General features: G+C 55.4%; 3 protein-coding genes across 3 annotated transcripts; 1 reads left to right on the forward strand and 2 right to left on the reverse strand.

Moving 5' to 3' along the window:
* Positions 1-497: 497 nt before the first annotated feature.
* B0T23DRAFT_436530 (T-complex protein 1 subunit eta) lies at positions 498-2,663 on the forward strand (the record flags this gene model as incomplete). Its single annotated transcript, XM_062840580.1, has 3 exons — positions 498-915; positions 964-1,452; positions 1,525-2,663. The coding sequence occupies exons 1-3, from the start codon at positions 801-803 to the stop codon at positions 2,661-2,663; spliced, it is 1,743 nt and encodes a 580-aa protein (XP_062688410.1). The 5' UTR covers positions 498-800.
* A 2,357-nt stretch (positions 2,664-5,020) lies between these two features.
* On the reverse strand, positions 5,021-6,946 carry B0T23DRAFT_289796 (uncharacterized protein; the record flags this gene model as incomplete). The annotated part of the gene is made up of 4 exons (XM_062834268.1): positions 5,021-5,194; positions 5,327-5,658; positions 5,703-5,710; positions 5,901-6,946. Coding segments are annotated over 4 exons (1,560 nt in total), but the record flags the coding sequence as incomplete, so codon positions are not given.
* Positions 6,947-8,298: 1,352 nt separating this feature from the next.
* B0T23DRAFT_408590 (uncharacterized protein) lies at positions 8,299-12,668 on the reverse strand (the record flags this gene model as incomplete). The annotated part of the gene is made up of 5 exons (XM_062839313.1): positions 8,299-8,566; positions 8,672-9,656; positions 9,720-9,806; positions 10,510-12,352; positions 12,453-12,668. The coding sequence occupies 5 exons, from the start codon at positions 12,666-12,668 to the stop codon at positions 8,299-8,301; spliced, it is 3,399 nt and encodes a 1,132-aa protein (XP_062688412.1).
* Positions 12,669-15,489: the final 2,821 nt, after the last annotated feature.

Here is a 15,489-nt window from a genome sequence, read left to right on the forward strand (position 1 = left end):
CACCAATGCCACCAATGCACTAATGAAGCAATAAAGCAATGGGAGTCAATAGGAGTTGATAAGAGTTGATGAGAATTCATGAGAATCAATGAGAATCAATGGGAGTCAATAGGAATTAATAAGAGTTGAGAAGAATCAATGGGAGTCAATAGGAGTTGAGGTGACGTTGCGGGAGACGGCTTATCAAAGTAATCTTAGTATAAGGATTTGAATGCCACCCCCCAGTGTAAGCCTAATGCCTACAGCTGGTTGAGACTTTTGTTTTCAGAACTTTTGGATAAACGACCCAAGTCACACTTGGGCCACCGTAAAGTTAAGGGAACCTAACAGGACTCGGAAGTGGAAGTGGAATTGTTTCCACCTTACCTAAATGGGAGCTTGGACCAGCCCGGCTTGGGGGTCCATGCAGTCAACGGAGGAATCCATGGAGCTCAGCTGCCGTGTCCGCAGAATGGCTTGCTGCCCCGCCTACTGCCCGCCCGCTGCTAGGTGGGTAGGTACCTTGGGTACCTTAGGTATTCACGGTATTCTACATAGGTGCCCCTGCTGCCCGGGCGTGTCACCCACTAAGTCCCTCTGCTTGTACAGCACAGCACCTCCTTACCTCACTCCCGTCAGGCCCGTCGATATTTTTCTGGAGCTCAGCGCAAAAGGACCCACGCCCGACCCGATTGCATTGCACGAGCCTCACAACATCACAAATCGACCCTTTTCTCCCATCTCTCCCGCGTTGTGCCCTTGTTCCTGAAGCTCCGTCTTTGCTTGGTCGTTACTATTCCGAGCTTTAATTCCAACCCAACATGTCTTTCGGAGGCCAAACACCGACCATCATTGTCCTGAAAGAGGGTCAGTCAGCCAGCCCCTCCATGATCCCCTCCTCGGTCCTGCCTTCTCCTTTGCCCCCTTTTTCTCCAAGTAGGTAATGATCACGAACTGACACCACGGCCTCTCCTCCCGATACAGGCACGGATACCTCGCAGGGCAAGCCCCAGATCATCTCCAACATCAACGCCTGCCTTGCCGTCCAGGCCACCATCAAGTCGACACTCGGACCCTATGGCGGTGACCTATTAATGGTGGATGCCAACGGCAAGCAGACAATCACAAACGATGGCGCCACCGTCATGAAGCTCCTCGACATTGTCCACCCTGCTGCGCGAATCCTCGTCGACATTGCCCGGTCACAAGATGCCGAAGTTGGTGACGGCACCACCTCGGTCGTCGTGCTTGCTGGCGAGATTCTCAAGGAGGTCAAGGAACATGTCGAACAGGGTGTCAGCTCACAGATCATCATCAAGGGCCTCAGGAGGGCCTCCACCATGGCCGTCAACAAGATCAAGGAGATTGCCATCAACACCACCGAGTCCAATCGCCGCGAGACCCTGAGCAAGCTGGCCGCCACCGCCATGACCAGCAAGCTCATCAAGAGAAACACCGACTTCTTCACAGAGAGTAAGCGATTCAATAATCCATGTGTCGCAAACATGCCACTTCTAGTTTACTGACAGACCTGCCTGCGCGCAGTGGTTGTCGATGCCGTCCTCTCCCTCGACCAAGAAGACCTCAACGAAAAGTTAATAGGCATCAAGAAGATCCCCGGCGGCTCCCTGACCGACTCGCTCTTCGTCAACGGTGTCGCCTTCAAGAAGACCTTCTCGTACGCCGGTTTCGAGCAACAGCCCAAGTCGTTCAAGAATCCCAAGATCTGCTGCCTCAACGTCGAGCTTGAGCTCAAGGCCGAGAAGGACAACGCCGAGGTGCGCGTCGAGCAGGTTTCCGAGTACCAGGCCATTGTCGACGCCGAGTGGCAAATTATCTACAAGAAGCTCGAGGCCGTGTACGCGACAGGCGCCAAGGTGGTGTTGTCCAAGCTGCCCATCGGCGATTTGGCCACCCAGTACTTTGCCGACCGCGACATCTTCTGCGCCGGCCGTGTCACCTCGGAGGATATGGAGCGCGTCGTCCAGGCCACCGGCGCCACCGTCCAGAGCACCTGCTCCGACATCCTGCCCGAGCATCTGGGCACCTGCGGCACCTTTGAGGAGCGCCAGATCGGCGGCGAGCGCTTCAACTTCTTCGAGGACTGCCCGTCGGCCAAGACGTGCACGCTCGTCCTGCGCGGCGGCGCCGAGCAGTTCATCGCCGAGGTTGAGCGCTCCCTGCACGACGCCATCATGATTGTCAAGCGCGCCATTCGCAACAAGACCATTGTTGGCGGCGGCGGTGCCGTCGAGATGGAGGTTTCCGCCTACCTGCACCGCTTCGCCGATCGCGACGTTGCCCACAAGCAGCAGGCCATCATCAAGTCCTTCGCCAAGGCCCTGGAGATCATTCCCCGTCAGCTCTGCGACAACGCCGGCTTTGACGCCACCGACATTCTCAACAAGCTCCGCGTTGAGCACCGCAAGGGCAACACGTGGGCTGGTGTCGACTTTACGAACGAGGGCGTCTGCGACATGATGGAGCGTTTCGTCTGGGAGCCTGCGCTCATCAAGATCAACGCCCTCCAGGCCGCCACGGAGGCGGCTTGCTTGATTCTCGGTGTGGATGAGACCATCAGGAACGAGGAGAGCCAGGCGCCACAGGCTCCTGGCCAGAAACTGCCGCCCGGTGCGGCCCAGAGGGCCTTGCGGGGAAGAGGCCGTGGCATGCCTAGGCGGTAGATGGGGGCGGACAAAAGAGAAGTCATGTCAAGTTAAAGATGATAACAAAACGTAATTTAGATGGCATAGTGTGGGAATATACCTGTACGAAGATTCTGTCAAGCTGGTTTTGGGCATTTGTCGGCGGTTGGATGATTCAGGTGACATGATGAGCCCACTGCCCGGTGCTGACCATGGGCTATTCTAGTGCATTCCTCTGCCTCCGTCCCTCTTCGGTGATTCGTAAGGTTGTGATCAATGTCAAAGGTTTTGGCAAAGGTGCTTCGAAAAACAAAGCTGTTCTGTATGTATGTACTCTACACTATTGATGCGTTTTTCGTGTATATTGTGAAAGCATCGGAGAATCCTCCCACATCAGAATCCACGCTGGCAGCAAGCGAGAGTCTGCACAACGATGTTCAAAAAACATAACACAACACGATCCCCCCCTTCTATGTACCACTCTATTGACCAGTGTTCGTGTATCTTACATGCCTCTTGCAATTCTTCCAGCCGTTCTATCTTTGTTCGTTGTTGTTCTCGGTATTAATGTCATCAGAGAGCAAGTGGCTCACATCCATCTTGCCACTTCCATTTACACTCCCACTCCCACTTCCATTCGCACTCCCACTACCTCCACCTCCAGCTCCTCCATTCCCTGTTGCCGTTGTCGTCATCGTTGTTGTTGTTGTTGTTGTCGTCTTCGCCTCTGCTGCAGAGCCATTACCTGCACTTTCACTCATTTCCTTCTCCTCTCCAGCTACTACTGGTTCGGGATTCGGTGCCGTCGCCGTCGGTGGAGTAAGTGATTCTGTTTCTGTCGCCGCTTTCCCAGTAGGAGTTGCGCCAATTTCTGTGCCTGTCGTGTCCATCACATCTGGATCTGGATTGTTGGGCCCTCCTGGGTCATTGTGAGCAGCAGCAGCTACACCAGAGCCAGCAGCAGCACTGGAACCACTACGATTCCCAAGAGCAGGATCCATCATATCAGCGCGGTTGTTGGTGGCGGCTGCAGAAAAATCTTGCCAATAGTGCTGCTCATCTCGGTCCCAATTTTGGTGGTCTTCCTGGTGGTCCTGGTCCTGATCCTGATCGCGTTCCTCCTCCTCCTCCTCCTCTCCCATAGCCACGTCATTTTCGGCACAAGCCAGGTTTAGGCTTGAACGTACGCCATCCTCCTCCTCGTTCAAACCCATCTCGATATCATTATCATCGCGTTCTGGCGTTGCCATTGCCCCTGGTGGGGATACCGGCGAGGTTGGTTCTTCTCCTCCTGCAGCGTTCACACCTGCGAAAGCGGGCTCTTCATCCTTTGCAGCTCTGACTTGCTCCCGGTGATCATGTTGGTGATGTTCCAGATCCGCAGTCCCATCCAAGCGTGGGTCTAGGCTCGGGTCGGTGGTGTTGTTCCTTGTAGTTGTAGAAGAAGTATTACCTCTAATTGGATTCGTCTTTGCCGTGCTTTCTGTCACCGCCGCCGCCGCCGCCGCTTCTATACCACCATGGCGGTTCCGGTTGTTGCTATTGATGCTTGTGAAATGTGAGCCCGGTGCGGTGTCCATGCCCATGTCCACATCACCTCCACCGCCACCGCGAGCGCTGGCACCCGACTGTTGTTCTCTTCCACTTTCCCAAACTGACGTGAGTCCTCGTGGGGACCTTACTGCAGCGGCCCTCTGGTACTCATCCTGGCCTTCGCCCTCCCCATCCTCGCTACTGGTTTCAACCAACATGTCCAAATCCTTATCAGCCATGTCTGCTTGATCATCCGCGTCCGCCATTCCCTCTTCGTCCATTCGGGGATCTCTCCTCTCATCGTCCGAGCTTCCTCCATCACCATGCAAGCTTGCCCTCTCGCCGCCTTGTCCACTATCGCCACTACCATCGCCGCGTAGCCTCCCCATGGGATCTTCCTTCCCACCATCAGACCTATCGCCAGAATGCTCATGATCTTGATCATACTTCTCAACACGTCCATCATGACCAACACGCCCATGGCGATGATGACGTTGATGATGATGATGATGATGATGATGATGATCCTGCTGCTGCATATGATGAATTCCACCACTACCATCCATGAACCCGCCCCCGCCACTCCCACTCCCCGACGCCAACCCATCACCCATCCCGATACCAACAGCCTCGGTACCCGCCACAGTTAACAAGGCTTGGAACGTATCCGAATCGGTATCGGGTTCGGCAGCAGAAGAGGCACCTTTGTGCTTGTGGTTCTGCCGCTGATGGTGGTCGTGATAGGGTTGGTGAGGTTGATGGTGCTGATGCGGCGCGTACTGGTATTGATACTGCTGCTGATGGCGGCCATCGTGCTGCGTGATGTGATTAAGGGCGCCTGTGGGAAGAGATCTCGTCGCTTCGGGGGTGTAATGTTGAGCGCCATCGGACGGGTGAGCGTTGTGAGCTGTCGAGGTATGAAGTTGGGATGGTTGGATTTGATGTGGTTGGCTGTATAACGGCGCATGCACCTGTGTAGGCGGATGGAGAGGAGGTCGATGGTGGAATGGGTTTGGATGATGTTGAGGCTGGTGATGCTGGGTGTAGTCTCGCTCGTTATGGACTTGCCCATGGTCGCCCAGGGAATGATGATTGGCTGCGGTCATTCGCGTAGGAGATGGTCCTGGTTGGCTTATCATTTGTGGATCGATGATGGGGGGTAAGGAGACGTGCGGGTGATGAGGCTGATGGTGATGAGAGGATGCCACTACAGAGTGATGTTGCGGTTCATGATGCGGGTGGGAAGGATAAGGAGGTGGATAGTGATGGTGGTGATGCGGAGGAGGGGAAGGATGGTGTGGTAGCATTGGGCTCTCATGCGCCTGTGTGTGACGAGTAAAAGGGTTTTGCTGAACGGTGGCGAGGTTTGTTGTATCAGGGGTTACTTGCATAGGAGGACCGGGGGAAGGGGAAGTCAAGATGGAGATTTGGTGACCGCTGGCATCAGTAAAATGCGGATGGCTTTGGTTATAGTGATGCGATGAGGAGGCAGCATAGGGATCTATGTGAGATGGTGGCTCGGGCGGCAAGGCAGGTATGGAGTACGTCCTGGGCTGATCGGCTATGGTAACAGTATTACCCGCTGGAGCAAACCCAGGAGATGGAATAGGTGATGATCGCTTGGAGCTGCTGGCCCCAACGGGCGGGCTAAGATTCGGACGCTTTATGCCGCTGGACGTTGTGGTCATGATGTTAGACAAGGACGGTTGGTGCTGGTGCTGCTGAGCTTGGGACGTGGATGACAATGACGACTTTCCCAGTTCTTTGCATTCAGAACAGTTCCTAATTACATCCGAGACCGTCTCCTTGATACGACTCCAGTGGTAGCGCTCGGCAATGGTGGCCGTGGTTCTGTTGATGCCCGCATGTGACTGGTTGTGCACCTCTCTTGCAATGTCGTACTGGCGGCGCGGGTCCGAGATGACCTCTTTGTCCTTTAGCATGAGAATGTCACCGTCGACCAGCTTGTAGTGAGTCGCGGCGCTACGAAGCCTGCTTTTCTCGGCTCGGTCAGCCCCGTTCGGATAGCGGCCGTACTTGAGATAGAACTTGATCTTGTCGAAACGCTCTTCACTCACAAGTTCTTCGTTGCCTGCCGCGTCGCCCAAGTCCCGCCCAAAGATGATGGCGTCCACCAGACGGTCTGGGTAACTCTTGAGGTTGCCGGCCCCCTTGACACGGCCGATGCGCTTGAAGCCCAAGCCGTCCCAGATCTTGCACGACGCCACGTTGGTCTCGTACACGAGGTTGAAGACCGAGTACGTGTAGCCCAGCTTGGGTGCCCAGTCCAAGTAGGTCTCACCCATGAGACGCCCGACGCCGCGGTTACGGGAGGCATCCGTCACGATGAAGCCAGCATTGCAGATGTGGCTGCTGCGGCCAGGGTAGTTGGGCTTGATGTAGAAGGTGCCCAAGCACTCTGTCGACCAGTTCTTGTTGTCGACAATGTCCTCGCCGCGCTCGATCTGGCCGAGGAGCATGACACCAGCGAAGTTTTGGAACCAGTAGTCGGCGAACTTGTCGAAGGGCATGGCGTCCAACATGGGGTACGTATCACCACCCTCGATTTCCTTGTTGAACTGATCATGGAGATAGTGCAGCAGGGAATTGGGCACCTGATGGCGCGAGGCAAAGGGGACGACGGTAGCCACCGTCTGGCGATCCCGCAGAGTCACATGGCGAGGGACAATGGTGGGCGGAAAAGAAGGATGAGCAGGGTCTGGATAGGGAGCCGCTCCAGAGACGCGGTGAATTGTTCCGGCTGAGGGGTCGTCAAGGATGGCTGGCATCTTGTCTTTTTTTCCCAAATCAATTGAGATGAGCGCGCGAATTACTCAAAAGTCCTGCTGTGTCAAAGTATATGCCCTGCCAAAAGGGTCAGCCACTTGATCCAGGTGTAAAAATGCAATCGATTGAGAGAAAGCTGTATAAGGTGATAGCATACGCACGTTAGGAACAAGAGACAACTAATTAAGGCTAGTTGAAGCCAAGGAACAAACTCGTTGTGTGAACCCAGAGAGTGAGTGTGCGAGATATATATTAAAGACGAGTGTGTCCAGACCAGGCCACCTAGCATACCGTATATAGATATGTACGCGGCGGGGTAAAGGTGACAACCAAGACACCTGGATTGTTTGATAGTTCGATAACGTCGATATCGTCTCAGAAGAGCGGGACCGTGGCCGTGGCCGAGATCCGGCAGTTGGTGGCCGGGTGTAACGATGCTTTGCCCGAAAACGGAGGCCCGGGGTGACACACCCACTCAGCCCCACCAGCAAGCCCAAGCCTCAGGACGGATTCTCTCTCCCGGTCCGACCCGGGATTTACGGAGGGGGACAACAACGGTACCAGGGGGTCGCACCGACCGTACCGTACCGTACGGACTGGGTGGACACTCCGGAGTGTGCCGACGACCAGTGTTGGATCACCAATCACCAGCGCTGTTCTGTCTTGTCTTCTTGTCACCTTGCTGTTATGGTCCAGGTGCAACAGACAGGAACCGACAAGCATGTGAGTGTTTGACGTGACTGAATAAACGCGCCGTCGCAGCTCTGAGCACGACCGAAGGGTTCCCGATTCCAGTCCAGCCCCGTGTGCGTAGCTGAGTGGTCGCGGGCGGCGGCGGCGGCGGCGGCGAATCTGAGAAGCAATTGGGTTGAATCCCCGTCGTTCTGAAATATTCGGCGTGATGATAGCTTGTGCTCACTGGGAACCAAAAGAAAGAGGTTTGAGAATGTGGATGGAACTCTTAGTCGGTTCTCGCATTTTGGTTCGTGAAAATGAAGGTGTCCGCTGGCTTAGTCATCATTTGTCTCCTTACTGCCGTATAACACCTTCAAACCTTCTCAAACCTGTCTGCAAGACAACTGGATGCTTGAAAGGTACTTAATTTGCTCAGTTACTACATACATGGCATGTACGACTGGCCGGCAAGATACCGAAACGCACCTCTCTCACCCATCCGCGTCGTTGCAAAGACTAGGTAGGTAGGTATCGGTATATAGTACAATAAAGGCTATTCTACAACCCGCTCGTATGCTTGTTCCACGCCCTCCAATAAAAAGCAGTTCGAAGGGGCCCAGGTCTGGTTTCTCTCTACCATGATAATACAATCCCATTCCTCTTTTTCCACATCTCTTTCTTATACACGAGCATCACCCCCGAACATCGCCTTGAGCGCATCCTCGCTCAGGAACGTGTCCTTCTCCTTCTGCTCCTCCACACTGTTGTCCTGTGCCTGTCTTCTCCGGGCGTCGGCCGCCCGCGCCGAAGCCAGCTCAAAGTACCCTTGCACATCGGCGGGCGTCTTCCATGTGACCACGCCGCGCTGTGCCGCTTCGAGTCTGCGCTTCTGGCCACGCTCACCGGCGCGACCGAGGACACCGCTGATAAGGGCGGTTGCTCGCAAACTGATTTTGATCAAGCATGACATGTCAGCAACTGAACTGTATATAAAGCACCACACCCAGTCACATCTGTAACGCGCATCCAAGAATTGGGGGGAGGGTCCTTACCTGTCGTCGTTGGCCGGGATCTGGTACGTAACCCACGACGGGTTCGTGTTGGTATCAATAATACCAATGGTCGGGATCTTGGCCAAACTGCACTCGTACAACAGCGTCATGTTCTCCTTGGGGTTCAAGCACACAACCAGATCGGGCGCCAGGGGTCTGCGGTCATGCAGATGGTCCTCAAACCCAGAGAGCGGGCGATCAAGCTCGTCCACCACGGTCAGCGGGACGCCTCCCAGCAGCTGCTCGCGGTTGGTGATCGTTCCGGGCCTCCACTTGGTGAAGAGGTGGCAGGCCTTGGCGAGCTCGGCGGCGCGCACAACAATGGGCCGCTGACCCGGGCGAGTGCCGACAAACAAAATCAGGCCGCCGCGGTAGGCAACCTCCTCGACAACGCGGGCGGCGCGGCGCAGGTGCGTAGCCGTTGTCTCGAGGCTGATGATGTGGATACCCTGGCGCACACCGTAGATGTAGCGCGCGTTGGCAGGGTTCCAAAGGGAAGTGTTGTGGCCCATGTGAGCCTGGGCGGCCATGAGGTCCTCGAGCGATGCGTCCGAGGGGGGGTTGCGGAGGTACTGCTCGGGGATGTAGCGGACCTCGACGCCCGCGCCGAGCTTCTGGGTTTGCGCCTTGGTCTGCTTGAAGAGCTTGAAGTTGCCGGGAATAGCCTCGATTTGCTGCTTGAGCTTAAGCGCCTCCTCGTCGACGAGGCTTGGGTCCCATGTCGTGACGGTCTCGGTAGCAGTAGCGGAGGGTGCGGACCAGGCCTCGGCGGCCGGGGAAGCGGCGAACTCGGGAGTGGGCTTCTCGATGCTCTCGGCGTAAAACTCGGCCTGCTCCTCGAGAGTGGGCTCAGCAAAGGCTGTTTTGGCAGCCTGCTTCTTGGTGTTTGTCGGCGGCGGCGGCGCAGTGAAGTTGTCCTGGGAGAGGAATCGCGACTGGGCCTGGACAGAGGCCCGCGAAAGAGGAGTGGCCAGGGCTCGTCGGCCTGCAGCGAGAACGTCAGCTTGCAATCATTTGGCTTGTAGCAAGGGGAGAACGGAGCACTCACCTAACCGCGCGCCGATATTCCGAACAATCATGGTGGAAATGCTGGGGTCGGACACATCGTCGTCGGGAAGACGTTGTGAATCGGCCGCTCAACTTTTCTGGACGGTACACGGCCGACGGTGGCCCGTGCGCCGATTCACTTTCGGCATCACACCCGCCAGGCGTGGATCACTGCACCAATGCGGGCGGGCACTGGAGGTGTAGCGCAGCGCGGCCTCGGGCCTTCAGGCACTGGAACGGCCCCACCACGGGAATTCTGGGGTCAGGAAATGGCCGAGCGGGTCTGCGGCATCATCACGGAAGAGAGAAGGGGAATTAAACAAAAGAGATACCTATCTAACAAGAACGCCATACTACCGCTGGCCGAAATCTTGATCTCAGGGTTCTCAATGTCAACGTGTAGTCTGTAGTGGGTAATAATGTAGCTCATAATCAGAGGCTTTGCGTACATGAGTTTCCTTCCTCAGTAACTAAGTAACCTATACCAATCCGGCCAAATCCCCTCCCCCTCTCTCAGGGTCCCGTTCCCGACACTCCCCTCCTGCATTCCGTCATGCAACTACCTTTAAATCAGGCGAATGAGAAGATATAATTGCTGGATTGGGCAATCCATTATCAACAATTTCTCGAGCCCAACAACAGCAACAACAACTATCAACACACTGCATCGATCATCATCAAAACCATAAGACTCCCTGCTTCATCTTCATCTCCTCTAAACTACCTTCTCGACCAAGAATTCGAAGAAAATGTAAAATAGAAATAAAAAGGTGTAAATTCTTATGCTTAACGGCTGCTGGTCAATCTCGAAACGGTAAACACACTAACAATCACCACGGCCAGGGTGACAATAGCACCCGGAAGCAGCAGCTCGTTGGGGACACCAGCAATGACCTGGGGCTGCTCTTGTGGCTGAGACATTGTGCGCGTGCGCGTAGGGCGGCGATGGAATGGCTCCTCCTCCTCACTAACCTCCTCGGATTCCTCCTCGACCTTCTTTCTCCGCTCACGAACCACCGACGAAGCAGGAGGGGTGGCAGGGATCGTCTCAATCACCGGTGCAGGCGTAGGAGCGTGGGAAATAGCAGGCTCTGAGGGGTCGTGCACGAACAGGTCGACCTTCTCACGGAGGCCGTGACGCGCAAGCAGGATGGCTTCGAGCAGATCCTGATCCGTGGTGATGGAAACCGAGTCGCCTTCGTCGTCAAGATAGCTGAGCGCAAATCCGCCGGAAAGTCGGCCGTTCTCGACCTCAGGGGTACCGCCAATAGCGTCCACCTCAGCTCCAAGCTTGGCAGCGACAGCAGCGACAAATTCGGCCATGCCGTGGGAGGCTGTCACCTGCAGACGGTGGACACGGCCGCTGGGAGCCTTGAACTTGAAGGGGAAGGGGATATCGGCCGGGTTGACCTCCTGAATGCCACCGAGCTGGCTGTGGGAGGGCGACTCGATGCCCGCATGGCTCGCAGAATCACCAGGCGCCACGCTGTCGACGATGCGCTCGCTGCGAGCGATGTCGGGCGACATGAGCGATCTAGGCCCATGGTGGGTGTGGTGGAGCGAGCCATCGCCCGATACCATTGACTCGGTTTCGTGGTCCAGAGAAAGCCAGAACTTGTTCCAGGCGGGACCCTCGTTGTCGGTACCGCTGCCCATCGTGTTAATCTGTTCGAGGGTGGCGTAAGTGAGCTTGAGGACATCGACCATGCCGACAATCTCGCCAGCATCGTTCATCACCGGCAGGTTGAGGTAGTGGCCATCGTGCATCTTCCTCAGCGCAGCCTGGATGGTCATGTCCATGGGCGCAAAGTCGGGATGGGGGGTCATGACGCGGACCACGCTGCAGGTGGCAGGGTCAAGACCGGGGGCAATCACACGGAGGACGACGTCCTTGCTGGTGAAGATACCCGTAATTGCTCCCTGATCCTGGACCAAGACCGCCGTGGTGTGGTTTTCCTTCATCAGCTGGGCCGCCTCCTTGACCGAGGTCCGGACGCTGACCGTGGTTGGGGGAATGCCGTTCAAGACAGACTCCAGGGTCGGGCCCGACATCTTGGATCGCAGGGCCTCAACGTATTGGATGATCTGCTGGGGCTGACTGGTACCAAGCTCTGACTGAACACCCTCGAGCGCATCATACAACCGCCTGGACGAGGCATAGGCGCGCTCCAGCTTTTCCATCGCGTCGTAGAAGCACTTTGTGATATCGAGAATGCCCGATATGTCCTGGTTCTCGTCCATGACGGGCAAATGGCGGAAGCCCTTGCGCACCATGAGATCAAGGGCGTCGGTGGCGCTGGTGTCGGTCCTAGCGCACAGCGGGTTCTTGGTCATGATCTCGGCAATGGTGACCGTGTTGGCCTTGAGTCCGCCGCCGACGACGCGGAAGGCCAAGTCCTTGGCTGTAAAGATACCGGCAATCCTTTCATCGTCGTCGGTGACAAGAACACAGTCCTCGCGCTTGGCGGCCATCAACTGAGCGGCTTCGGAAACGGTGGTCGCGGCCTTGATCTGGAGGGCAGGGCTCGGCTTGAGGGCGAGGACGGTTCCGGGAGGGGCTTTGCGGGTATGACGGGCTCGGCTGGTAAGGTGCTTCTTCTTGGAGAGATCGCTCTCCATCTTGCGGCGGATGGCCTGGCAACGGCGGTGTTAGAGACGGCATCTTCAACCTCATCAGGGCATGGCAGAGAAGGGGGGGTCAAGCGGCGGTGACAAGTAAGTTGGGATCACGCACCTCATCTCTCTTGGACTGCTTTTGCCTGCTCACGCTGACAGAGGCAGAGCCGACCTCACTCCCGGTGGCGGCATGGTTGGTTTCGAGGACGGGGCGGGGGATGGCCGAGCCGGCGTGGTTCTGGCCGTAGGGCGTCGCGCTGCGATTCTGTGGCTGGGCGATGCTGCCACCAGCACGGCTGGGGCCGCGTGCGGTGGAACCTGGGTGTGTCGACATGATAAGGGATGCTCGACGGCCAAGGAAGCGAATGCGGGTGCGATACTGTTTCTATTGTGTTTTATCCCCTACGCACAAGTGGACAAGCGGCGGAAATTGGTCGTCGGTGTTGGTGCGGTGCTCGACTTTGCGCGAGTGAGAGTGACGATTTTTCGTGGTCCCTGAACCCGAACCGATTTGCGACGACCAGAAAAGGCCGAGCTAGGCGTCAACCAATAAGGTGATCAGATGACTTGAAGCGGAATTGCACCTTGTCAGTCGCCAGTCGCAAAAGTCAAAGCCCGAGTCTGGGGGAGTCGTTTCAAATGATGGGTCACCTCACGACGAACGACGACGACGGGAACTGCAGTACAATGTAGTAGTGTAAGTAGGTGGTGTACTGACGAGGGAAACACGGGTCGAATGAAATGCGCGCAAATGTCAGTTGATTTCCTCTTTCACATATTTTGTACGTCTCCCGTCGTTACCGCCCGCGCGCGCGGCATCGCATGGCACCGCACCGCACCGCACCGACCGCAATGATTTTCCCCTTGTTTCCACTTGTTAGTGGTCGCACTAGGCACCGCAGCGCACCGCAATATAGAAAGCACGGACCATCCAATGTCACCCACAGTTTCCTTGGAGGATGGAACCGCCCGGCCTGGAAGTGTTTGGATTTTGAGCGTGTGATTACCCCACCATGCCGGTTTTCCTCGGCGATGGCGGGGCCTGTGTTTTTGCCTGTCTGCACTTGAACAGCAGCTGTCAAATATCTCTCGTCTCTCCTGTTTATACGAGATGGTCATGTTACTGGCAAATTGACGATATTTCCCCTGCAGTGAGCACCTGCCTATTGACCAGCCAATGGCGAAAGAGTTGTTGCAAGTTGGGTGCTGCGAGTTGTGAGCATTTCCGGGAGCTCTCTGTAACCGTGACGGTGAATGAATGCATGGCAGGTCTTTCACGTCTTTAATGTTGGCGTGATGCTCGACTTCAACTTGGTTCAAAGCAACTGAACGGACAGCTTTTTGGAAGGGAAAGAAAGGGGCCGCTCGCTCATTGATAAGACAATAATTTGACATGGGCAATTGCGGGTACCGAAGAACGGTGAGCTGCTATTTATATCTCGTCAAAGACATGCTAATCTGCGATCAACCCCCCAGCCTCCTAGCATTTCACATGTGGAAGTGCCGGCCATACCGTAGGTGAAGAAGTGAGGAGATTCGTTCCGTCTGTCGAGTTTTTCACTACAATCATGAGAGCGGGGGGTTTGAACTCACCTCTGATCATGACTAAAGGTAAGCATATAGGTAGTGATGAAATCAATGACTTGAAACCATCATGATCGACAAGAAGAATAGTCTACTGGTCATCACTTGCTGTTGAGGTTTTGTTTTATTTGGTCCCGATTACCCGGACAATGCGCACCCCACACTTGGGTTCCCTTGGTGTTGAGGAATCTTCCACGGTGCCACGACAATGACCATCTGATTGATATGTATTCACATGCCGCCAATACGAGAGAACAGCATCGAAACATGACATGATCTCTTTTGAATCTCCAGTCCTCACACCGTTTACCCTACCCATTCCTTCTTGATGCCACCTCAGCCCTGTAGCTATCCAGTCCGCGTCCCGTTGTCGGCTCTGAATCAGGCGACGGCGGTACTGCAAAGAATCCCGTCTACCTACACCACACCTTTGACTCCTCACAGCGGACGGTCTGCGCGTAATATACCTTGCGTTGGACTGACTTTGGGTGCGCGCAGACATCTCCACAACATGCAGCAGCATGGCAATGTATGTAATACATCAAACCAACCGTCGCAACAGGTGCGGTGATCCTCGATCCTCGATCCTCTTCGATCCCCGATCCTCGACCCTCATCCTCGGGGTGAAATTCTCAACTGTGTCGCCATCTATCGTGGTGATGTTTTTTTTTTGTCAGACCGTCGTTTGCAATCGCATCGCTGGCCCAAACATCCCTGGCTCGCGCGTGATGGACGATTCGAAGAAGACGGGAAACTAGAAGCTACCTGTACACTATGACTGCGGACTGCGATGCGACCTAGACGTCTAGACGTTGAGGCTAAAAACGCCCAGACGGGGGACCTGGAAATACCTGCCAAGTGTCTAAAGTCCTCAAGAGCTTCCTCCATGCTTGGAGGTGACCAACCGCAACGAATCGTGCGTCTGGCAATGACGTCGATCAACCCAGTTGGGACCAGCAGCCGCTAATCCCGCGCAGGAGACGGGCGACTCCATAGCAGACGACAAGGAAGCGATAAGCCGCCAGCGATAAGCACTTGAGGTTGTTTTCGGGAAATGTGAATTTTTTCGGTCCTATTACGGGTTCAGCTTCTAGGGGCGACTTCATTCGCTACACTCTAGGTAATCAGTGAATTATTGATAATGAAATGTTACATGGCAGAAGGGAACATATACATAGTACATAGGGTGCTTGGCTCTCCTCAGCTAAGCATGCCCTGCGTGCAAGTCCGTTCGGAGAAACAGTGGTTCAGATTGGATCATGGTATTCTCCTCAAGTCAAGGGGTCCCGAGTTTTTCATGGTTCGGGGGTCCTCGGATTGAAACAAACTGCGCCGGATATGGGGGTTTGAAGTCACACGGCAGGATGCGTCTGAGTGTGTACACTTGTAGGTAACATGCTATGCTGCGGCGTTTGAGCAAGCCCGGGGATTCTTGAAAGGGTGTGCTGCTGTGCAACGCGGGAGTTGAGATTGGTGTAGACAAAAGGACGGTAACCGTTGAGAACTCGAGATAAGTGTGGCAGCACAGAGCAAAGCCGCAAAGATCTTTATGAAGCACACCCCTGATATCT

The sequence above is a fragment of the Neurospora hispaniola genome (assembly GCF_033458365.1).
Source record: "Neurospora hispaniola strain FGSC 10403 chromosome Unknown B0T23scaffold_10, whole genome shotgun sequence".
Lineage (NCBI taxonomy): Eukaryota > Fungi > Ascomycota > Sordariomycetes > Sordariales > Sordariaceae > Neurospora > Neurospora hispaniola.